Source organism: Dermacentor variabilis, chromosome 6 (assembly GCF_050947875.1).
Source record: "Dermacentor variabilis isolate Ectoservices chromosome 6, ASM5094787v1, whole genome shotgun sequence".
NCBI classification, from domain to species: Eukaryota; Metazoa; Arthropoda; class Arachnida; order Ixodida; family Ixodidae; genus Dermacentor; species Dermacentor variabilis.
In genome coordinates this window covers 77,427,308-77,452,530 of record NC_134573.1, presented here as the reverse complement: position 1 = coordinate 77,452,530, position 25,223 = coordinate 77,427,308, and the positions used below count along the sequence as shown (strand labels likewise).

Below are 25,223 nucleotides of genomic sequence, written 5' to 3'. Positions count from 1 at the left end.
CATGTACGTAAAAACACTTTTATTTAAATAAATTTTTTTGCTCGATTCGGACTAAGATAACCCTGCAATTATTATTTTGAACTTCCCGTTCAAGTGGCGTTCCCCTCTTCGAGGAACCGAAGTTAACATGTAGGATTATGCTATTTGTCAAGGGTAATCTTTAGACAGTCTGAGGGGTCTTTAAATAAAGCGCCCGGTATGCGCCAATACCCGTTTGTGATCCGCAGACTAGCTGTTGTCATTAAGTCATGCTTAATATGCAAGCTATAGCTCAGGTTATGAACTTTTCTGAGGAATTAACGCCATCGCCCACCGCCACCAACTGCTGTTTCCTATTAAGGCTGCTTCACTTAGATTGCCGAACTTTAGAATAAAGATCCTTACCACGAGCTGAGGTTCAAGCTTTCAGCATTCTTACTAGCTTCTAAAATGCTTCTTGCATGCGTAGAGCAATTTTCTGTTTACACTGTAGGCTTGTATGAAGCTCTCCTTATAATGAAACTGCCGCCATAGTAAACGTTTTTTAGGCCGCGACTGGTTTAACTCCAACGCAGTATTGTTTCATTATACCGGTTATGAGCAAGCTGAACGCACTCGCTAGCGACAACATTCCAGCTCGGACTGCAGGATGTCTCCTGCAGTGCAGGTGTTCTCAGCTTTGCGCCGTTGTGCTGCAGTCTGGCATTTACCAAGATATTAGAAATAGTAGACGTGATCGTGCTGCTCAACCCAACGTCAGCATTCATGTCCACGACGGCTTACAGACATGGCTGAACGGCACTTGTGATCACACGCTCCTGCATCGCGTCTGGTAGGCCAGTTCGGACTCCTACTGTGAATGTACAGGCTGAGCGATATTTTTACAGCATTCTTACAGCATCCTTGAGGCCATCCCTTCAAAAAAGGCGTTTTCGCTACTACTACTACTACTACTACTACTACTACTACTACTACTACTACTACTACTACTACTACTACTGCTGCTACTACAGTACTATTCACACCGAACGATCCGCAAATCTGCTCTTTGCACTAACCTCCATAGAAGAAACTCTGCTGGCGCGTCGGATGCAACCAAACCCTGTAGATTCTGACCTCGGCGGATCCGAGGAGAGGGCCGCGGTTCGGGGCAGTAGCCGAAGGAAAAACCGAGCACAAGGCTGCAGAGAAGGTCAGGAACGACGTCCTCCACGAGCTCCCTTGGTCTTCTTCTACCACCGCCACGAGCTGCACGCGTCTCATCACGCAGCAGCGCGCCTTCGATGACAACGATGACGATGATAATTAGAGAGATTTCTTTTGTAAAAGGAAGAACGAGGTAGGGTATCTTAGAAAGCTCCGAATTCTTGGCCGATGCCCCACGGTGGGCATGTGCCATTTGTGCAGAGGACCATAGTAATCATCACCATCATCACAAGTAGATCGGCAACATTTGTGCACCTCTCAAAAATGACAATGATGATAATTATGATGATGTTCGTATTGAATGCAGGGGATGTTCAAGAGGCATATATCGGCACCGTGTTTTATATCGTACTCTCTCCAAATATTCGTTGACCCTAGAAAGGGAGTGTAGGAACCAGTTCAGAACATGGATGTTCACCTAATTTCTCGTTTTCACAAGGGCAGCGCGTTATAGGTGTTCTTGGTGCTGCCTTGCGTTTTCAATTTCATTTCAGTTTTTTTACTTCTAGGCACTCGGCATAGGCAGTATGCAGGATTAGACAATTATTGGGTTCTGTCTTTAAGCTTCATAAGAGCTGTCTGGAAATTAAAGAAAGAGTATTCGAAAACGTGAAATAAAATTAAAATGACGAGTAAGAACGTATGTGAAGGGGCAATTCGGAAATTGATCATAATCTTACCCGCTGGCGTAAGACAGAACGTGATAGCTCATCGAAACGTTGAAGATTCGCTGAGAAATGCAAGACATCGTTCAATTCAAGCTTCGTTGGTGAAAGGCATTTCTAACATGTGGCTACAAAATAAGATGAAGTGAACCTTCGTCTCAACGTCATAGCAAAACGAGCACAGTGCTAGAATGTAGCTTTACAAAGAAAAACTCTCAATCGAAATACACGCGAGATCAGTTTCGTGAAGACGACTTGAGGTATTTGTGTGGGATAGAATTTCTAGTGCCGTGGAAATAAGCGATTTCGACGCAGAGCAACATTGGTAATGTTAAAGATGAAGCTGATTAAGATATTGCGATATATACGAGTGGTGCCGGGAAATAAGAAAAAGAATAAAGACGAAGTTATAAAACATGGCGCACTAATCAGCTATACATCATCAAAAAGAGCTAGTATCCATTCTTGATCGTCTGTTTTTCTGGGAGTTGCCGCGACGCGTATGAAGTTAAAAAGCTTAAAAAAGGGGGCTTGAAATAAATGCCTGCAGTCCTGTGTGATAGAAGTACTAGTAGCAAGAGTTAGCTATTTGTTGTCTGTTATCCATTGGGTATAGCGCTCTGGAACTCTAGGATTTCATCATCATCATCATCATCAGCCTGGTTACGCCCACTGCAGGGCAAAGGCCTCTCCCATACTTCTCCAACAACCCCGGTCATGTACTAATTGTGGCCATGCCGTCCCTGCAAACTTCTTAATCTCATCCGCCCACCTGACTTTCTGTCGCCCCCTGCTACGCTTCCCTTCCCTTGGGATCCAGTCCGTAACCCTTAATGACCATCGGTTATCTTTCCTCCTCATTACATGTCCTGCCCATGCCCATTTCTTTTTCTTGATTTCAACTAAGATGTCATTAACTCCCGTTTGTTCCCTCACCCAATCTGCTCTTTTCTTATCCCTTAACGTTACACCTATCATTCTTCTTTCCATAGCTCGTTGTGTCGTCCTCAATTTGAGTAGAACCCTTTTCGTAAGCCTCCAGGTTTCTGCCCCGTAGGTGAGTACTCTAGGATTTAGTATGGCTTAATTGAGCATCTTTTGTATTATGTCTTCAGCACTGGGGCATAACCAGTGCTCAGAAGGAACCGCCGCAGGCAAAGTTGCCGGTCATCGAAGACACGCTGCAGTCTTTTCACTCACTGATCCCCAGGCGCGAATGACAGCACGCGTTCAGGCAACGCCAGCCAGAAGTCCCCGAACACAAATATCCTTTACGCGACTATTTCAGACCCTGTGTCCAAAACTAAGCGCTGACACTCCTTTGTGTGCGATTACGTAATTATTGAGACTTCGTAAATTGGACGCCTCTCATTGCCAGCGCTATACATTCAAGGTTGTACGATAGACTGTTGTATATATGACCATAATTTCTACAGTTTACACGATTTTTGCCGTGAAGTGACAAGCGAACAGCCAAGAAAGGAGCATCGATTGCAGATATGAATTCTGGCGAATGATGACATACTGAATTTTGCGGAGTTCAGACAAAAATAAAAATATCGTAATGCTACCTCACAAACAAATTTAGCTACAATTTCACAGCATTGTATGAAACCTCGCAAGATAATAGTGTACGCCTAGAACTTTCACGTGTACACCCGTGAGCAAAAGTATACGGACCAGGGATTGCGCGATATAACTAATCTTCTCTTTTGTCTGTAAATGCAACTTGAAAGTAAAGATTGCATTCCAAACTTGGAATTACAAATTTTCTAGTGCAATCGTCAGTTTCCTTTTATGCATGTGAATTACGAAGGAATTCAGGTTTTTTTTCGGTGACCCTGTGGTCCGTATACTTTTTCTCACAGGTGTACATTATTTTGCCTCTAAAGAAACAGATTCTTATCCAAAACTTTCGGCTGTCTCGTCCTTAACCATCATTACGACGTCACAATATTGATAAGGGTTTAACACCATGCTAAGCAACATTTCTGGTTCACGTTTAGAGAAACGTAGAAAAATGAAATTCTCTACCCAATCACAGCTGCGTCTGTCAACGTCGGTGTTTGTTCTTGGTCTTAATTATGGATAAGCGTGAAAGAAAAGCTCCTTCTGAAATGAATCCTGGCTGTCTATGGCGAGTCGAAAAAAGGCTCTTACATAACATGTCTCTTCATTGCGATACTGCAACGTGCGCGCAATGAACGGGGACAGAAGGAAAGGGTAACACATGAGCGCTTCCTTCTGTCCTGGTTTGTTGTGTGCCCGCGCAGTATCATAATGAATAACTGCCAACTCGGCCGATTTTCGGTACTTTACATTTAGGCCACTCACTCGACAAACTCGGTCTTGGAGTCGAAACTGAAGCGCTTACTTTCCCGGTGAGAAGAAACCTTTTATCGTCGTCCTCGCCTAAACGCTACATATACAATGCAGCCCGTTGTGGCACCTTATGCAATCTACCAATATCTACTGCGACATTTGTCGTTCTATAGAAACGGTAAAACAGATCACGTTTTTAGTTGCAGCACACAGAAATGAAATAACTTTAGACGAAGGCCAAATAAACAAATTTGTCAGTCACCATGCAGTGACGCTGACAAACACATTTGGTCAGAGGCCTTGGTATCCTAGGCAGCGGCAAGCCTAAACCTTGTTGCTTGCTCATCTTCGGTATATTGGACTGCTTGACAGGCTTTAGAAAATGCGTACATACGTAAACATCGAAATTATCGAACTTCAGCTCCACACTGTCTTCATTTTGGATGCAACACATTGAACATAATTCCATCATTTCACATGAAAAAAAAACCCGCTTGACGTTTTTCAAATGTGTTTCTCTTCTTCCGCCTATTCTCTCCTTTGAGGCCTTTGAATAAGTAGTCCCCTTCCACACGCACGTTATCATGTAGGCGACTTTGCACACTATGGGAAAAATTTCTGCGCTTCACGAAACACATTTATGTCTCTTTCGTCTCTGACCGCTAAAGATTTGCAAATGCCTGCCACAAGCAGTTCGGAAAGTTCAGATTTCGTGACGGATTTAAGATTGGTATGTTCGACACAACCGTAATCTCTTGGTGTGCTACTTAAGTCGCTTTGTGAACTTGCGTGCGCATGCAAAATGAAGCATCGAGTTCGCGTATTTTGAATGAGGGAATGAAGTATTGATTTCGCCATGTGTCCGTAGATGTAAATGTGAGGAAGTAAACGTAGTCTGGGGAGCAAGCGCCTTTAACACGCCGGCCCTTATTTTCTGACGACTCCGCTCGTTTTCAGTTCTTTTGTCCCTTTATCGCTGCGTTAGAAACCGTAGTGCCGCCATTCTCTCCAGGATGAGACATGCGGTGCCAGGAGCGTTATGAAAAGAATTGCGCGAAATGAAGTATGTACATCGTCAAAACATGTAAGCCCGCGCCTATATTTTATTTGGCTTGGGCTGACTATGCCTTCGTCTCAACGACATTTATAAGGCTGAAATTCATTTTTTATTAATCCTATTAAACTTGAACCTAACGTGTTGGGGCTCGTGTTATGTCTATTTGTCCAGTACAATACGCACGTATTGCCTGACAAGTTTTCGGGTCAATTAAATGCAGCAAATACTTTCAAATTAAAGGACCCTGAAACGCTTTTGACGATTTTCTACAAACGTACTGAGTCGTTAGAGTAGGTCTTTCTGATCATTAATTGACACATCTAAGTGCTCTGCGTAAAGCGTGTAATTTATTATAAGGTTTTGAAAATGCACATCGCTGCCGATCGCAGCGCAGTGCTCGGCGGAATTTTAAGCCGCCCCTACCCACATGACCAAAATCACCCATATGACGTCAGTGGGGTGAGCTATCCGATTGGCTGACCAGGGCGCGTGATCGATAATTTTTCCAACTTTATGGTAAACAAATGATCTTCGTAATAGTTGGAATGTTAGTTAATTTGTTTTTATAAAAAGAAAGTAGCAAAAAGAGAATGCACAAGAACAATCTTTCAGTACACTTAAGCACTTCCGGCACACAGCAACTGTCGTCTGCTTGTGTTACAACGTACTCCATTTTGACGAGAGCTCCGCGGTCAGAGTTGGTCTCAGTCTTTTCACGAGCACTATGATTCGACTTTGTTGCCTTGTGGACTGCAAACGTAGCGACTGGCAATATGTCAAGCTGCGACATCGTGTCCCTCTGCAAGGCAGCGTACGAGCGAACTGGCTGCTGCGCATCGGACTGCCGCTTTACGATCGGCGCCAGGATTTGCGTGTATGTGGCCGTCACTTTACACCGGAAGATTACTAACGCAATAGCGTTTCGCGAGTCCCGTATTAGGGCAAACTTAAGCGCAAGGGGACAGGCTCTGGCCGCTTGACTGTGCCGTAACGGGATGAGCCGAGATGAGCAGAAGGGCAAATGTGTATGGTCTAAAGCCCCTCAATTTCCCAAAGTAGCGCCATTCACTTCCCTCCTCCTCCGCTCGGCGCGGCCTCGTCGGTGGCGCCGCCGGTGGTGGGCCTGCCGTAGCAGACGACGGCTAACACGCTACGGGAGGAAATCCGCAGAAAAGTTCGTTCGAGCCCTGCGGAGCAGTTTTTTCAATCGAGATCTTTCTTCGCCAGTCGGTAACTGGCCTTTAGAATTTCGTCTTGGAATTGCGGAAGAAATAGAGAAAATTACCATTATTCAAGGAGTATTTAAGGCGTAAAGCGCGCGACGTTGAGAGTTCGTGTTGCTGAAACACGACGCAAGCACGCGGTGTACTCAAACACGCGCGTAATTACCAAAGTTTCAGGTGTTGACAGCGTGAAGGTATGTGTACGTGGTTTCGTAGGTTCATTCACGTACCTGCAGGACACTTTTGTTCGGTCGGCGCGTGAGAGATTCCGGCTGTGTGCGGTCAGCAATGCCTGGCAACAGGGCCGTTTTTTTCATTGCGGGTTGCTTTGGTAATCGTGACGATATATTATTTTTTTTCACAAGTACTGCTCCAGGAGGGCACATGTAATGGCTAACGGAGGCCTCTGAAGAGCACGTAACATTACACTAATGCAGGCGTCGCAGGGAGTGTTCACATACAAAATTGGCTGTCCGCGATCTTATACCCCCTTGGCATGCACAGGCTTCGGCAAGCCCCATCCAGCCCTGGTTCTAGCTTTGGTGTTCCCGTTGCCGCTTTGGTGCCCTGGAGGCGCCGTCAATAATACGAAATAATGACAAGTTGTTACAACTAGTAAATAAAATTTATTGAAGAAATACAATCGCGCCGAGGCGCCAACTTCTAAAGCAGCGCTAGCGCGCGAGTATTATGAAACGCCAACGAGGAATTTACCGGCCCACGTACGACTCTACGATCAAAGTGCACGTTAAACATCCCCAGGCGAGCTAGATAAAGTTATCCTGAGCCATCCACTACGACCTCTTAGCTTTAGTCGCTTCGGAACGTTAAAAACGTTAATCACCACAAACCAAATCAATGCATGCGGGCGTACATTCGAAGCTTAGACTGCGTCGTAAGTCATAGTGAGCCTTGCAAAAGCGTCGATAATGTGCTAACTTCTGGTGGAGCTCAAAACACACCCTGAATAAAGTCGCTTTTATGTCACAGGCCAGCTGCAGATGCGTGCATCTCACCGCAAGACAAAACTACATGAAACAAAGAGAGCACATTCGAAAAAAGAAGTCAAACAACGCGCTAAAAACCACGCAGAGCATGAACACACACTTTTTCGAAGCGGAAGGCGTGAACTAGGCTCAAAATAAGAGGTTGTGAGTAGCCGTGGCCCTTACTTCACTAAGCCGTGCGTTCTTTGTCACTTCCTCGAAGTCAGCCCGCCCGATCCTGCGTATCCACACTTCTTTTTGTGTAGCGCCCGCCGGACGGCAAAGCAAAAAACTTTTTGCCCTCGCTGTGTCTGTTGCGGCAACCGAAGGCGCAGCAGCATGGCATCGCAATTATGTTCTCGGCCCTGCACATTCTATTACGCTAACGCACTCTGTCAGTCCGCCTGCCGTAGTTTCGTCGCGCAGGCCCAATAATGGAGGTCGGCGCGCGCTGGAAAGAAAAAATATACAAAAGCGCGGCGCCTGCTCCGCGCTGGAAAGAAAAAAATACACAAAAGCGCGGCGCCTGCTTCCACGTGACACAGATTGGCCAATGGGGGAGCGGAGGAGGCTGGGGAGACAGGAGGCGTCGAGGAGGACCCGCCAGGGTGAGCGGGGTGTCGGAAAGATCTAAGAATGGCGCTACTTTTGAAAAATTGAGGGGCTTTAGTATGGTCTGCACGGTGCAGCCACCTGGTGGCAGAGAGCTCAACCATACACAGTAGCAGCAACGAAGCGTATTCTTCTTTGCTGCTGGTGCGTATTTTTCGCAGGAGTGTAATAATCAACACGTTGTTTTTATAAATGTTTAAAATGTTTTACACTTGGTTAGAGCAATATTAGCGCTTTGTTTGGCTGGTTAAGCGCTGCGCCAACAAGTGTCTGGACCGTGCAGACCGATGAGGCCGCTCACGTACGTCTACGCCAAAGTTCCTTCATCAGCTTGAGTTTATGCCTCCAGTGATTTGCCGAAATGACCAGCTTGCCTGTGGTTAACGGAATACCAGACTCGTTCGGCGCTACGACAGAATGCTCGCAACGCACGCTGCTTCGATAGCTCTCGCTTGAGGTCGACAGCCAAGCGGCTAGCGGAGAAGTTTCGCGCGGGCGGGGCGGGCTCCAAAACAACCGGAAGTGGACGATGTGCCGTCGCATCGTGACGCTAAACCAGTGAAGGCGGAGCTTAGCCCCGCTCGCTCGGCGAACGAGTTGAGGAGGAAAAGCGTGGCTGGGGAGGAGGGTAACTTCTAATCGCTTGTAGCTCCATTAATACGTAACGCTTCACTTAAATTGTGGTGCGAATGTTCTACTTAAGCTGTACCCTACGCGTCTACAAAATTTGTCCGAACCGTTTCAGGGGCCCTTTAACTTTACAGCACATAGAATGTCACCATGAGACACGTAAATAAACATATATATAGCAAAAGCTAAATTGCTAGTACCATGAACGCAAGCTCGCTGTCGTCCCACTACCTGTCACATCACAACCACTGTAAGTTTTTCAAGCACGCATTGCGACGAGCGGAGCTTAAAATGAGAGAGGAGAATGTATTACTTTATTACTTAATACGCAAGTTTCCTGTACTGCAATTCGTATCGTACTGCAATCGTACTGCAATTCGCTTCTTAATAAACAACAGCCAAAGATATGAATCAACCACTCGAGATGGTGTACCACGGCATTTCGCCCTGACTGAGAAATTTCATCGACAAGTTCTTGTCATTCGATCACGCAACTCAGTTCAGTACTAATATTGGAACAAGAGGCTTCTAACACGCTAACATCGCTAGCGAGTTGCGTTCAGTCTATGCACTATACCGACATATGCACGGAGAACAATAATTAATGGATATAGAAGGCGCCTGTCGGGACATAAGAGGACAAATATATTGAGTCTCAAATAAATTACAGTTAAATATTTATTAGGTGAGTCAGCATCAAACACGAACAATGTACTGTGAGACGTGGCACAACACAAAAATAAACTGAATCACACGGAGTAAATGTATGTTGTTGCAAAGTGCCCCTCAACTTAATATCGACAACATATCATAGTAAATTATTACACCACTCGTCACCTTCGATTCAGCAAGATAATTGTATAACAACAACGCTGGGTTCAAACTTCGTCACCAGATCTTCAACATGTCCGCCAAACGATAACACTTCGCGACCGATATTCGGCGCCTCAATTCGATGCGCCCCTACTTCGACTGAGGGGCAAAACTTGCAACCCGTTGGGGCCAACTGCGGTGAGTGGCATCTCAGGGAAATAGGCTGCACATGTCGGCGCCGGTGTTCATGTGGGTGCCGGGAGCGCACCCGAAAGTGTGCGCGAATTGGCTTGTCCGCCGCAACATGGCGTCGCAGTGGGGCTCGGCCCCCGGCCACAGATCCGGTACTCCGGCTATGTAGAACGCGGGTGAATGCAGGCCGCCTCCGGGACAGTATGCGTAGCAGGCGGCCACGAACAACAGCTGGGGCAGCGTCAGCACCTCGAGCCCCGCGAGCCGCTTGTCTCCGGCCTCGGCACGCGCCCTGTACGCGTCGAAGAGCACGTTGAACGACAGCACCTGCGTCACGTGTGCAGCAGGTCAAGACGCTTGTCTATGAAATGCACTCCTGACCACAAAGCATCTGCCGAAGCACGAGGAGATCGGCAGGGCGAGAGAAGACGAGGCACCTCATAAATGTAGCAGTGCACGCTTCCCCTGAAACCGGTTCTGCACACGCTATTACCGCTAGACGTGACCGGCGAAGTCCAGAATACGCAGCTCACGCTTTCTAGACAAGTGATTTGACCTCTGTACGAGAGAGCGCACAAAGCCAGACAAGACATTCCAGAGCAGTACGCCCGCTATGGTGACGTGTACACCAGAAACGAGAAGTGCGTTAAAAAAAAAAATAGAACGCTGGATCGAAATCTGGCATCTCATCGAGGTTGGAAGTGCTGTTTTTCGGCCAGCGTATAAATGATAGATAGATAGATAGATAGATAGATAGATAGTAGTAGTAGTAGAAGTAGTAGTATAGGACTGATTATTCAGCCCAAAATTACAGGCCGAGCACATCGACAGCCTGGTTGGCAAGTCGACGATGTTCTTCTTCACCTTCAGCGCCAAGCCAGTCGAGCCAGGTGGTGGTGGAAAGCGAACGGGAGGATATGAACTCGATTGCTGAGCAGCCGGACAGTATAATAGGCAATGGCATTGGTCTGCATAAGTAGAGGGACAGGACGGGTCGGAGAGATAGCGATAGAGAAAGAGGCGGGAAGGGGTAACCACTGCATTCACTTGGATGTGCCGCCGAAGGCGAGCCTCCGGCACAGTGAGTGATGGATGAGGGGGAGGGTAGTGGCGCTTGTCGAGACGGAGCTGGAGGTTAACTTCCTTGGTAGTGCGGCGCAGGGAGAGTCCCCCAGAATCCTCCGAGGGCCCCGACCAGGGGATCAACGGTGCCCTGTTAAAAACGTCATGGGCGAGCTGATGGGCCAGCTCATTGCCGTCAATCCCCGAATGCCCAGGGACCCAGCGGAGGAAAACGGGGGAAGGTTGCAGTGCGGAGACCGCTCGTTCGACCTCTTGTTGGAGCGAATGGGGTAGGGTGCGGTTCTGTATGTGGTGAATGGCGGCTTGGGAGTCGGTGTATATCGTGTACTGTGGGAGCGAGGGAAGGAGGGAAATGATTGTAGGGCATGTACAATGGCAAGGACTTCGAGAGAGAGTGCATCCGGAGGGTGTAGGTACGGCCCACTCGTGCGAGTTTCAGGTGCTGGGAAGTGTGGATGGTAGATAGCGTAGCCGCAGGAACCTCGAGGAGCTATGTAAGAGGCATCCGTGTAGGCTACTCCCTGGGTTGTAAAGAAGGGGAATGATGCTGCGCGGCCGCGTGACAACGGCCGGCATGCAGGACAGGGGACGTATTGGAAGGGAGGGGGAGGATGCGAAGATTGGGTGCCAGGGTGGATTTTGGAGGGGTAAAGGTGGAAACGGGAATGGGAGAGATACCCGCCTGCGCCAGTAACCACTGACCCTGACGGGTAAGAGAAAGCCGGGCAAGCTGGGAGTCACGGTGGAGAGAGAAAAGGGAATGAAGAGGATGGAAGAGGCCTGTGACAAAAAGCTTAGCAGTAGATGTGGTGATAAGGAGGTTGAGAGCTGCCTTGTAGAGGCCCACAAGGGCGGTCTCGAGGGTGTTAAGCTGAGTGTGGGTGAAGGAAACGTAAGGTACAAAGTACAGGAACTCGTTGAGGGCGAGCGCCTGGGCAACTCGGCACGCATGAGCCTCGTGGAGGCCCGAGCGCCGAGTGACCACGTGCCGCAGGAGGGGAGTTACCGAGTTACAAGTCCTGACAGCGTGGTGGAGGGCTTGTACATTCTTGGCTGCATGCAACAGGAAGCCAAGAACTTTGCATTGGGGGACAATAGGAATGGGAGAGCCGGAAAGATGGAGGGATATTAGGGCGTTGTGGGAGCGCTGGTATGAGGAGTAGTTAAGAAGGAGAAACTCGGATTTCTCCGGAACAGGAGACAAGCCAGCAGTGGAGAGAAAGGAGTTGATGAGATTGAGGCCACGTTGAGGGTGTCCTGTACGTGAACGGGAGAACCAGACGAACACCAGTGGGTAATGTCGTCTGCATAGATATGGTGGAGGTCAGGAATTTGGGCTAGTTGGGCGACGAGAGGGGTCATAGCAAGATTAAAAAGGGTAGGAGAGAGAACAGCACCTTGAGGAGTGCCACGGGTGAGCGGGTGGGGGTCGGACAGATGTGTGTCCACTCGGAAGCGAGCCACTCGGTTAGAGTGAAGGGAGCGGAGATAAGAGTACATGGGGTTTCCGCAGTCCAGGGAGGAGAGTTGAGACAGGATGTGGTCGTGGCACACACCGTCGAAGGCCTTGCGGACATCAACAGTCACAAGAGCGTGGATCTGGCTGGGGTTGGGTGAGAGAAAGGTGGGCTGGAGGATTCGGAACATGTCCTGTGCACAGACGCGCCGTCGACAGCCGATAAGGGAATAAGGAAGAACTCTCTAGCCTCAATAAAATCAGAGAGGCGAGTCAAAGCCATTCGCTCAAAGGTCTTGCCAACACACGACGTCAAGGAGATAGGGCGAAGGTTAGAAAGGGAGGGAGGTTTGCCCGGCTTCGGAATCATAGAAATAAGGGAGGATGTCCAAGTGCTCGGCAAGCAGCCGCTGTCCCAGGTATTGTTGAAAGTCTGAAGGAGGAATTCCTTGGAGTGGTCGGGGAGGTTGCGGAGTGTAGTGTATGTGATGGCGACTTAACCGGGAGCCGAGCGAGAAGCATTAGCAGCCAGGGCAGCTTCGAGCTCCCGGAGAGTGAAAGGGCGGTCGAGGTCTGGGTTAGGGTTGCCCGAGTAGGCTGGGTAGGAAGGTGTGAGAGGGGGTGGGAGATACAAAGAAGTGAGCTTGTCAAAGACATCGGAGAAAGTCCCCTGAGTGAGGGCTTTTCTAGAGTGGGAGCAAGGGCAGGCTTCGTATCTAAGAAAGATTTAAAAAGGGACCAGGTGGATCGCGAGTGTAATGCGGAGTCGAGGCCGTCACAAAGCGCATTCCAACGAGAATGCTTGAGGGACGCGCCGTGGGCGACTATCTCGGCCCGCAGAGCAGCAATCCGGGAGCAAAGTTGGGTATTTTGGGGTTCGGAGCGCAAGGAGCGTTGGAAACGTTTCAGCCGACGCCATAAAGGGAGAAAGTGAGGATCCGGGTCTGGGATAGGGTGACGTGAGCGAACGCGACGGCAGCTAAGCGCTGCGGAGATGCGCTACGTCCAGTCATCGTAAGATTCAAAGGAGGCGGAAAGGAGATTAGTGCGAAATGCGTGCGAGTCAGTGTGAGTAGTTGAGTGCGATCGAGGGATGTGGGAAAGAGAGGTGCTAATATGAATGAGGAAATGGTCGCTGAGGAGGGTTTCAGCTGTGACCTGCTAGTGAAAAGAAAGGGAGCCCCGAGAGAAAGAGAGGTCGGGTGTCGTGGAGCGCTGTGAGACAGTGCCCGCTCGAGTAGGGAAGCCAGGAGTATCAAGAAGGGTGAGGTGACGTTCCTGGGCAAGACAGTGGAGAAGGCAGCCGGGCTTTAGGGTCTGGAGGTAGCCCCAGAGCGTGTGAGGGGCGTTAAAATCGCCCCCAAGGTGGAGATGGGTGGTGCCGGGAAGAGAATGAAGGAACTTGCCCAAGGCAGTGAATAAAGAGGATGTGACGGGGGGGATTATAGAAAGACATAAGGACGAGTGAGATGCGCGAAGAAAGTTGGTAATACACCACACCAACTAAATATTTATGGAGGCTGGAGGGGATATCAAGTGGCTCGATGAGGACGTCATTGCGTACATAAATGGACGCAAGCGGCGTGCCCGTCGTGGCATGGTAGGCGCGGTAACTTGGGACGGTGCGGGCCGTCCGCGTCTCCTGGAGAAGGAGAAAATGGGGCTAGGAAGGGCGGTTGAGGAGATACTGGTGGAGGGGGGTCTTACTGTGGCGAAGGTTTTGACAGTTCCACTGCACAATCTCGAGGTCCTGTCCACGAGCCATATTTACGATAAGTTAGAGGTAGAAGAGTTTCTGGGGACACGTTCCTTCTTTTTGGCCGGGGGGAGTGACTCCTGGAGGGAGCCCAACATAGAAGCGAATGATTCCAATTGCTTGAATTGGGTTTGGAAGGTGGTGAGGATCTGTACAATCGAAGTTTCGAGCTGAAGCGAGCGAGTGTGGTGTGCAGTGGTGGTGGTTTCTACCAGGTCAGCCAATGGGGCGATCTAGGCGTTAGGGGACGGGGTGATGAACGAGGCAAGGTGCTCATTTAGCTTGGTAAGCTGGGATGTAAGAGAGGAGGTGGTTGTCTTTAGGGTTTGTGTCAATGCGTAGATTTGCTGTTGTAAATCTCGGGAGATGCGCTGGTGACGCTCCAGCATTGTGAGCCGGAGATCGAAGGAGCGGTTCTGTCAATCAGGGATGGGGAGGGTATAGTAGTGGAAGAAAGGGATGCTTGCACCGATGGCCCTTTCACTGTAGCAGCGTAGGAGCCTGGAGGTGATGGAGCCTGAGTTGAAGGAGATGCATGATTAGTGAAAGAGGCGGAAGAAGGGGTGGGTTGCGTGGCCCTGCGCAAAGCTGTGCGACGGAGAAACGCGGCTTTGGCACACTCGCGTTGCTTAGCAAGGAGGAAGAGGCAGGTGGGGTCGAGAGAGGGATGTGTGTTTACTTGGCAATGAATGCACCACGGTTGGGCACACACGTGAGCGGTAGGATCTGCGGGTGGAGGAGCAGCACAGCGGTGGCACTTGGCCGGAACTTTGTGCTGAGGGCATTGGTGAGCACGGTGTCCCAGATCAAGACAACGGGTGCATGTGGGAGGCTTAGGCTTATGAGAGCGGCATCGAAAAGCGACGCGTTTAAAATATACGAAGTGGGATATGACGCTGCCAGCGAAGGTTATGAGCACTGATTCAGTGCTGCCCATCATACGAGCAGCGAGACTTATCAGTCGTGCATGATTCAAGGTCATGCATGAGCTGAGCAGGAGTAAAGTGACCACCGACGTTATGAATGACGCCGAGGCAGGAAATGGGACGATTGGGGGCATATGCTTTGACGGTGATTGGCTTACCGTGGAGCTGAAGATGCGTGAGAGAGAGTAGGAGTTGGGCGGTGAGAGGGGAGTGTGTTACAAGGCTCTGAGCTGGCTTGGCCTGAAGGGTTATCTCTGCGCTGGTTTTGGAGGAGAGATGTGCGGCGGAGATGATCGCGGCGAGCAAGTCGTAAAGAGGCAACTTGGGAGCGAGGGTACCGGGCGGAAGTTGGATCCCAACTGAGATGAGTTCGGTGCGAGGGCGGGCGGCGGAGGCAGGTTTACGGCTGGTACTGACGGTGCTCCAGCCGCTTTCCAAAGATGGCGTATTGTGTTCGTTGTCCGGGGACGTCGTGAAATCCATCTCCGCCGACGAGTCGTCAGCCGGATACACGGTGGTTAAGGAGGTAGGGTCGACAGAACACAGCTCGAAACATTGGGAATGCCATCGGCGGGCATAGAGTTTTCACTGTCCAGCAAGGCAGAAGCGATGGATCCGGTGGAAGCGGCTGCAACAAGCGTGGTCAGCTGCGATTCTGATGTCTGATTGCAGCTCTTTACAACAGGCGCCAATGTGGCCGGAATAGACGCGGCGGCATCAGCGGTGGCGACGGTGAACGCTGCTGGCTGCGACACGTTTAGTCGTCCGAGACTCTAGCGTCACGTGACAGCGTGGAGCTTGGTCATAGGAGACACTGAGGTGACGAACGCCGACTGCGACGCGGTGCTCGAGTCGGAGCTCTCAGCGTCGCTCACAGCGTTGAATGTGGCCGGAATATGCACGGTGGCGCGCGCGGAGTGCAGGAACGCAGCCGGTTGAGGCAGGGCTGCCGGCTTAGAGTTGTTCACGTCGCTAGTAGCATTCGGCGTTGACAGAGTAGGCACAGTGGCACCGGCGGCGGTAGAAGAGGAGGCCAGCGGGGCATTAGTGGCTGTCGGTTGCAGGGTCTTCGTGAGACGCTGCATTCCAGAGGTGCAGGCGCGGCGAGTTAGGGTTAGCGCGGCGCTGCGCCGCTTCAGAGATTTGGAGGGGCCTGGAGGGCCAGCCTTGCATCGAAACGGGATTCGAATGGTGTCCACTTGTCGCAGAAGTCTTCGTGAAAAGATGAAGAGTAGACCCAAGGGCGGGCACGGGCCCGGGACCGGGCCAGGGGCAGGTGAAAACGGAGCACGATATGCAGCCAGAAAAACAAGGTGGCGCCACCTAGTGGTCCCTGATAGATGGTACATCAATTTGCGCCAACGTCGTCGTTTCTTCCTTGAAATGACTTTGTGACTTTGGAAGTCGATTAAATTGAACGAAGTAATGCGTTACAAATCCCGGAATTTGTAATATATAGGCGCGTGCGCAGTCGTATGCGTTAATGCGATGAATAAGGTCGTTGCTAGCAAATTGACATAAATTATTTATGCGAAAGCATCAAATCGTCCATTGAGCCAAAAAGGCGGCTGCTATCTTGCGGTCAAGCGAAGAGCAGCACCTAAATTCCCATTTGCTGCGACGCCACGTCGCGAGCACTCCATGATGGAGCAGAGCGGGCCAAAGGGGGCACCTGCTGCCGCGATCGCACGCCACGTGTCGCGTGGGGGTAGAAATCATCTCCGCGACGCCACGCCTACCTCGCTCTCGCCCTCAGAAGCCTGTGTTACCTGCGCATTACTTGTCCGCGCAAGCTCTCGCCTGAGATCTAATTGCGCCTCAGTAAGGCCAAATCAAAAGTGTACCGAAATTCCCATTCAAAAGCCCGGCTTGAAGAAAGTGGTGAAGCCCGGCTTGAAGAAAGTTACCATAGCTTAGTCGGTAGTGTCTCCATTAGATTCTATGGCAGTCGGGAAAGGTGGCACGGTGTCACAGGTCAAGGTGAATTGGCCTTGGACAAAGCGTCTCAACGCGCTCGCTTGCCCACGAGGAGTTCATAACTCGAAGGGCCGTTCAGCGGCGTTCAGTTCAACATTATTGCTTTCGCATTCACAACTCGTAAGATGAACTTAGGTGTCCTTGGATTTTCACATATGAGGCTTAATAACTCTGCAATGTCGTCTGCAGCTACAAGTACAAAGATTAAACAAATCTATTTAGCAGCTATTGAGGAAGCTGAAGGACCGCGATGCAGCGTTCCCGCGAATAAGTTTAGTCCGAAACATTATGATAGTTATGCATGCTCTAAGTAAATCTATACCAAATTATGTCATTGCTAATGAGGGCAGCAAATCACGCGAGAAACAGCTTGCAGACAAATGGAAGCTGTACTGAAAGGAGCTTTTGTTTACATCTTAACGCTTCGTTCTGACAAGCTATGAAAATCGATTTAAATTTTATTTTAAAAAATGGTATTGAATCACGCGAAAAGATTTCTTCCCGATATCAAGGAGCTTTCAATCCAATTAACATTTCTTGCCTACTTCGGCTATTTTGAGTCCGTCCGTCTGTCATATTACAGATCCCTTACATATGCATTTTCTATCGTCCCCCTAATAGTTCGTGGGAAACTCTTGACAACCTGGACCAACTTTTACTGCAAGAGAGTTTAGCTTCCTCAAATTTCGTCTTACTGGGTGATTTTAATGCTCCCGGAATCGACTGGATGTCTCTCTCTTCTTTGATCATGGTAATGCATTAAACAGGAAACTTGTTGAATTCTCATTATCTCTTTGCTTAAAGTAGGTCGTTCACAGTCCCACCCGTGCTGACGCAGTACCTGGATTTGATTTTTCTCAGCACTGATTTTGCCAGTATGGGTTACAAGTACGAAATAATTGATGGTATCTCGGATTACAACGCTGTTTTTCTGTCTGTAAACCGGCCGATCCTAACCAAAGTTTTACGCTGTCCACGTTTCGAGACTTTTTCAGAGCTGATGACGTCCGTATCATAGATCTATCTAATAATTTGGACGCATTTTTGAGACTTGGGCTATCTAGTGACGTTGATGCGCTCGTGGCGTGTTTTGAAAGCATTGTAAAATCATGTATATATCGATTCGTTCCTTTGAAAACTAAGAAAAAAAAAACAATAACCTTCCCTGGATGAACCGAGAACTGCTGCACTTATCGCGACGTGCTGGTAGACTTCGCACTAAACGCTCGAACAATCCTCAGGCATGCGTTTTGTACGCTCAGGTAAAAATGAACTCCAGAAAAAAATCACCTCGGCCAAAAATTTCTTCTATAATGTTCAATTGCCGAAACTGCTCAAGTCTAACCACCGTAAATTCTGGTCTTTCATATCTCCTGGCTCTTCTTCTTCCACATCTTTTAAAATCAACAACAGTGTTGTTAACGATCCATTAGAGATTTCAGAAGCGTTTAATACATATCTTCAGTCAGTATTCGCCTCGGGTGATTCCAGTCGTTCAACATTTACAACTACCGATTAATATACAATTGATGATATCAAGATTAGCCTAGAAGGTGTTTTGAATCTCATAGAAAACTCAGATACTAAAAAACCAGCCGGCCCTGATGGAATTCCGAATTCCTTTTTAGTACGATTCTCGCTATGGACATCTAAATATCATTTCATTATATGTCAGAAGTCCCTTAATAGTGGCGTTGTGCCTTCTTCCTGGATAAGAGCTAAAGTACTACCTTTATATAAATCTGGTGAGAGACAGCTGTTATCTAACTATAGGCCTATTTCTTTAACTGCAACCTCATGTAAAATACTAGAAGACATAATCTATAAGCATATAATACTGTTCCTTGAAAATAATAACCTATTGAATAGCTTTCAGCACGGCTTCAGGCGCGGTTTTAGTACTGTAACCCAACTTACTGAGTTCACTCATGACCTTTCCCATTATATCAACTTAGGTAATCAGATTGACACCATTTTCATTGACTTTAGCAACGCTTTCGACACAGCACTACACTCTAAATTGCTTTTAAAGCTCCATAGTATTCTAAATAACCCTCAGTAGGTGTCTTGGATTTCTAGTTTCCTTTCTTTGCGTTCCCAAGTCGTATGCTAAGATTCTGCGGATTCGTCTGTAGTCGACGTCACCTCAGGAGTCCCACAGGGATCTGTAATTGGCCCTATATTATTCTTATTGTTTATTAACGACCTTCCAGATCATGTTACTTCAAAGATACGCCACTATGCAGATTGTGTTCTGTACAGCCCAGTTGACTCACTCGCTGATGATCAGCGCCTTAAAGATGCCTTTGTTTCATTTTGTGACTGGTCTGCTACTTGCAAAATGAGCATAAATTTTGATAAAACTGTTATAATGTCTTTCACTAACAGACACATGCCCGTATGTTATGATTATATATGCAACGGTGTACCACTAACACGAGTTTTTCAATACAAATATTTAGGCGTCATTTTTACACCCACCTTGTCTTGGTCTAAACATATAGATTACATTTGTAGTAAAGCGTTAAAACCTTGAATACATCCGCCGGACGTTGTCTGCTGCTCCGAGGGACACCAAATTAGTAGCATACAAAACACTGATTTGCCCAATTTTAGAATATGCTTCCTCCGTATGGAACACTTATAAACAATGTGAAATTAATTGTATTTAGTCGGTCCAGAGCAAGGCTGTTCCTTTTGTTTACCGTCGCTTCGACCGAGACTTTTCACCGTCAGCTGCTCTTGCGGCATTAAACGTACAGTTTCTTTCTAGATGGCGGAACGTAGAATATCTGAAGATTTTCTATTCTTATAAGAACTCTCTTTGTCACCTATCAGATCCCCCCCTTTTAATGCGTGCTTGCCCGACTTCAACTAGAGCTTATCATGCCTCTAATATCAGACCACGTTATCCACGCACTAACACTTTCAAATACAGTTTTTTCCCCCGCATGATTGTACAGTGGAATTTGTTACCTGCCGAAGTTCGTTTGTTACCCATTTCTCAATTTTTACATGCTATTACTGATGTATAGTTCCTTCACATTTTTATATTTCTTTGTTCTTGTTTCTACGTATCATAATCAGTTTTCCTCGCATGTACACCCACTCCTGCCATAGCCCTAACGGGCTGCAGTATGTAAAAAAATAACAAGAAAACATGAGGCACGCTCGCACGAAATCGGCGCACAGATGCTTTCAGAATGTTTTAGAGCATGCAGACAACACAATGGTGACCGTGCACTTAATATTACACAAATCATGCTAAAGCAGTGGTTGCTGTTGGTGGGAAGGGCCTAGAGGCTGCTATCCCAAATAAGAGATCCACGTGAAAATGTGCGCTGTGAGCCTACCTTTTCGTGTGTAAACCCGTGATATAAACATGTATGTCCGAGGCGGGGGTACATGTACGTCGCCCTAGACTTTATCTACGGTACAACGATAAATTGAGAATAGTTGGACGTCTTATGGCCACTTTAAGTGTGCGTTTGACTAATCGCTTTCTAACACTCTAACGTGTTACCTCGTGGAATTTGTTTTCGCCCCACCTAAAATGTGCCTTGGGAATCGTTTACCTCGGGATATACGTTCCCTTCAATTAAATAATTATTTCACCACACTAGACGATCACCGAACTTGGTTGCTATTTTTGAAAGTTTGTGTAATTTCAGATTTATTTGTTGTAAAATGTGCAGTTTCTCAATGTACTTTTGTAAAACCGCCCACTAATCATGTACAGCAATATGCTTTTCTGCGTTCTTGAAATCAGAAATGAACATTGAGTAGTGAACTTGACGAGCCATAATAATCTCGATGAAAACGTTGTGTCTCAGATTTACGGTGTGTAGCCTCAAGCATTCGCAGCTGCCGAAACACTCGGCCAGTGGTGGCGCCCAGCACTGGCCAACACCGCTCACCTGCATCATTTGACTCTCGTCCTGGCGTGCACTGCCGGCGTCGGGCTGGACGCAGTGCATGAACTCCAGGATTGGCTCCCGTGCTGGTGGCGAGCTGCTCCGGTAGGCCGCCAGGAACAGCTCACCCAGCGCCTGCGCCACCTGCGAAGCCGTAATCCCCGGCATGCCAGGCGTCAATGTGAGCCTGGTGGCAGCTCTAGGCAGCAAATATTATGCAGTGTTCATACCAGTGCTGCAAAACCACCAAAGCCAGTTCTCCCCCTAAATCAAATTTGAAACTCCTATACATTCCACTAGGTCCTTGCAAGATGCGTACGTTAAGTTTGTCATGAAGATTTCTCTAGCTATAATTTATTGGGGTTATGAAAATACGACTGCAAATTTTGCAAATTCATTTCTAAGCTCGTTTTAAAACTTTCAGATATTGAAATCACTGTACAGATGTTCAAATGATGCTCCAGCAATGCAGGTATCTGTGCTCCTCCTGGATGAAGCCGTATTCGCTGAAGAACATATTAGCACATTTATACGCTATTCTACAAAAGAGTTTCGACGACAAAAACTGTCAATATTCACTCGTAGATTTACTCGGAAGATGGACGGCAAACGATATATAATGTATTTGTGTGAAAACAGCGTGCCAAATTGCGCGCCGCTTCACAACACTAGCCTAAAAGATGTGGAATAATTTTTCTTTCCGTGTCCTGTAATGATGTAGAAGACTCGCACTCTTCCGCGCTTGCACGTCTTTGCAACAACGCACCCAGATACGCTTCCGATCTTTTTTCTTTCCTCAATGCGAAACCAGACAAACCCGTGACTACCGGGGCTCTGTCCAGGGTTGTCCTGCCAACAGGCGGTTTCCGGTGTATTTTTGTGCACGCCTGCATAGTCGGCTTATCAGCGCAACTGCCTTGTAGGGTTCGGTTGATCCAGCGGGCAGGCGGAGTGGCGTGAGCTAATGGGGCCCTCAACTAAGGGCTTCACCCTACGAGGTAGGCAGCGTACATCATTAGAAATAAATTCTCTCTCTTTCTCTCTTTCTCAGCACTACGCACCCCAGTGGTTTAGCGGCCATGGTGTAGCGCTGCTAAGCTTGAGGTCGCGGGTTGAAATCCCGGCCGCATATTGGGGATGGCGGCGAAATGCAAGAACACCCGTGTCCCGTGCATGGAGCGCACATTAAAAATCCCTCCATGGTGAAAATTAATCCACAGTTCACCACTACGGCGTGCCTCGTAATGAAATCGTGGTTTTGGAACATCTACATAAAAGCTCAGAATTTCAATTCTCCAGCACTATAGGTATATGTGTCCGCTTACATATTGATTTGCCTGTGCTGTTTTCTTTGGTGTTGCTGCATAGACTTCTTTCGCTTGTTACAGACCATTACTGTTGTGACGTGAATTGCGAGGACGCTCCAGGCTAATTTCCGCCGTCGTCATTGTCGCCGTGATGTTTCGTATCACGTCCAAGTGCGATAACATCGCGGCCGCGCACAGCATGATGTAGGTACGAGGTAAAGCCTACGAGGGTGAGAAGATGGATGGTGCTTGATGCCGCGGTGTCTTCTCACACTCGCAAGGGAAGAAGGCGGGGAGGGTGCGCGCCGTCTTCTCAAGCGTGCAAGGAGGCGGGGTAGGAGTGGGCAAATTAGTGCGCATGCCTTCTACTCCAGCTGCGGCGGCTTAGAGCGACCGGACGCGTCCTATCTATGTATCTGTCTGTCCGACAGACAGACAGACAGACAGACAGACAGACAGACAGACAGACAGACAGACAGACAGACAGACAGACAGACAGACAGACAGACAGACAGACAGACAGACAGACAGACAGACAGACAGACAGACAGACAGACAGACAGACAGACAGACAGACAGACAGACAGACAGACAGACAGACAGACAGACAGACAGACAGACAGACAGACAGACAGACAGACAGAAAGACAGACAGACAGACAGACAGACAGACAGACAGACAGACAGACAGACAGACAGACAGACAGACAGACAGACAGACAGACAGACAGACAGACAGACAGACAGACAGACAGACAGACAGACAGACAGACAGACAGACAGACAGACAGACAGACAGACAGACAGACAGACAGACAGACAGACAGACAGACAGACAGACAGACAGACAGACAGACAGACAGACAGACAGACAGACAGACAGACAGACAGACAGACAGACAGACAGACAGACAGACAGACAGACAGACAGACAGACAGACAGACAGACAGACAGACAGACAGACAGACAGACAGACAGACAGACAGACAGACAGACAGACAGACAGACAGACAGACAGACAGACAGACAGACAGACAGACAGACAGACAGACAGACAGACAGACAGACAGACAGACAGACAGACAGACAGACAGACAGACAGACAGACAGACAGACAGACAGACAGACAGACAGACAGACAGACAGACAGACAGACAGACAGACAGACAGACAGACAGACAGACAGACAGACAGACAGACAGACAGACAGACAGACAGACAGACAGACAGACAGACAGACAGACAGACAGACAGACAGACAGACAGACAGACAGACAGACAGACAGACAGACAGACAGACAGACAGACAGACAGACAGACAGACAGACAGACAGACAGACAGACAGACAGACAGACAGACAGACAGACAGACAGACAGACAGACAGACAGACAGACAGACAGACAGACAGACAGACAGACAGACAGACAGACAGACAGACAGACAGACAGACAGACAGACAGACAGACAGACAGACAGACAGACAGACAGACAGACAGACAGACAGACAGACAGACAGACAGACAGACAGACAGACAGACAGACAGACAGACAGACAGACAGACAGACAGACAGACAGACAGACAGACAGACTGACTGACTGACTGACTGACTGACTGACTGACTGACTGACTGACTGACTGACAGACAGATGGACAGACAGATGGACAGACAACAGGAAATGAAGCAGACACTTGTCCCAGTTGGGGGTGAAAAGGCAATGCATGCCCGAAGAGAGAGAGAGAGAGAATGAAGAGGAAAGGCAGGGAGGTTAACCAGATATGAGTCTCCGGTTTGCTACCCTACACTGGGGATGGGGGATAGGGGTTAGAAAGATGACAGAGAGGAAAACAAAAAATGTAAAAAAAGGAACGCGCACACATGGAGACACACACACAAAAGGCGTTCCAGTTAAAGTCGTTCACACAGGTCCGTAGATCGCAAGAAGCGCAAAAGCGCTCGCACGGCCTTCTTTTGTGAAGGTAGATGCTTTCGATGTTGTAGAATTCTTTTTTCGGATAGCGGTTGGTCGTCCAGTTGGTCAAGTTCGTGGCTAAGGCATGCTCCCTGTGGACTGTACTGCGGGTAGGCGCACAAAATATGGCCAATTGATTCTTCATGGCCGCAGTGGTCACAGGTTGGGGTGTCGGTCATCCCTATGTGGAAGGCATAGGCTTTAGTAGAGGCAACGCCCAACCAAAGTCGATATATAAGCGTGGCGTCTCTACGGCGAAGCTGTGATGGCGCTCGAAGACTTAATGTTGGATCAAGTGAGTACAGTCGCGTATTTCTTAAATGTAGCTCATTCCATTGCGACGCGGTGCACTGCCGAGCAAGTAGGCGAAAAAGTGCCGGATTTGCTTACTACCCTGAACTGGCTTTAGCACAACGCTAGCTGTGGGTGGTTAAAGTAAGTCAAATTAATCCCCGAAGATGCTAACCTCTCTCTCCTTCCTGCCCTTTCTTCTTTCCCCTTTTTATAGAGTGTGCAAACAGTGACCTCACCTGGCTTCCCATACCAGCGTAATTCAGAGCCTGTGCCGCGTCTTCGTCGTACAGAGGGTACGCGAAGGCGTAGGGCAGCAAGAGGAAGTCCTTGCCCAGATTTGCATGGAAGACGAGCGCCTGCATCGACTCCGCCACGGCTGCTCTCTGAGGAGACCGTGACACCACGCGGGCGGCGGCCGCCGCGAGGCGCCAGTTGGTGACCAGCGAGTCGCCCATCGCCACTGGTTGGCCTGACCATACGCCACCATTGCCCACGAAGCCGCGCCCAGATTCGGAACTTGTTCTGTCTACGGCCTGCGAAGAGCGCGCATTCGTTCGCTTTAGCCACACGCGCTGCGGACATCGGCCCTCAGTGTTTAAGCACGACAAAAACAACCGCAAAAACAAGCAAAACAAAAGCAACGATGGCGAAGATGACAAGAAACAAAGTTCAGGATGTTTTCCTTTTTATTCTCTTGTTCTTTTTGCTTTCGAGACATGCCGCTGAAATAAAGTGATTAAGAGTGGCAAAGTGCAATGAGAAACTTGTCATCGAACCTGAAAATAGCAAACGGCTAAATGCATACAAAGTCTCAATAAACTTAATGCCTGTCGAGATCGAGGTCACAAAT

The 25,223-nt window shown here is 48.5% G+C and overlaps 1 protein-coding gene across 1 annotated transcript; it reads right to left on the bottom strand.

Moving 5' to 3' along the window:
- Positions 1 to 9,350: 9,350 nt before the first annotated feature.
- LOC142584237 (uncharacterized) lies at positions 9,351 to 24,872 on the bottom strand. Its single transcript, XM_075694387.1, has 3 exons — positions 24,610 to 24,872; positions 20,801 to 20,941; positions 9,351 to 10,012 (listed from the first exon to the last, which is right to left on the bottom strand). Exons 1-3 carry the CDS (start codon positions 24,826 to 24,828, stop codon positions 9,704 to 9,706), a joined length of 669 nt encoding a protein of 222 aa, XP_075550502.1. The 5' UTR covers positions 24,829 to 24,872; the 3' UTR covers positions 9,351 to 9,703.
- Positions 24,873 to 25,223: the final 351 nt, after the last annotated feature.

Excerpts from the sequence above, each read along its gene's own strand:
- LOC142584237 (XM_075694387.1), bottom strand. The coding sequence starts at position 24,828 with ATGGGCGACTCGCTGGTCACCAACTGGCGCCTCGCGGCGGCCGCCGCC. Across the intron at positions 20,942-24,609 it reads ACGCTGGTATGGGAAGCCAG|GTGGCGCAGGCGCTGGGTGA; the intron begins GTGAGGTCACTG and ends ACGGCTTCGCAG. Across the intron at positions 10,013-20,800 it reads ACGAGAGTCAAATGATGCAG|GTGCTGTCGTTCAACGTGCT; the intron begins GTGAGCGGTGTT and ends CACGTGACGCAG.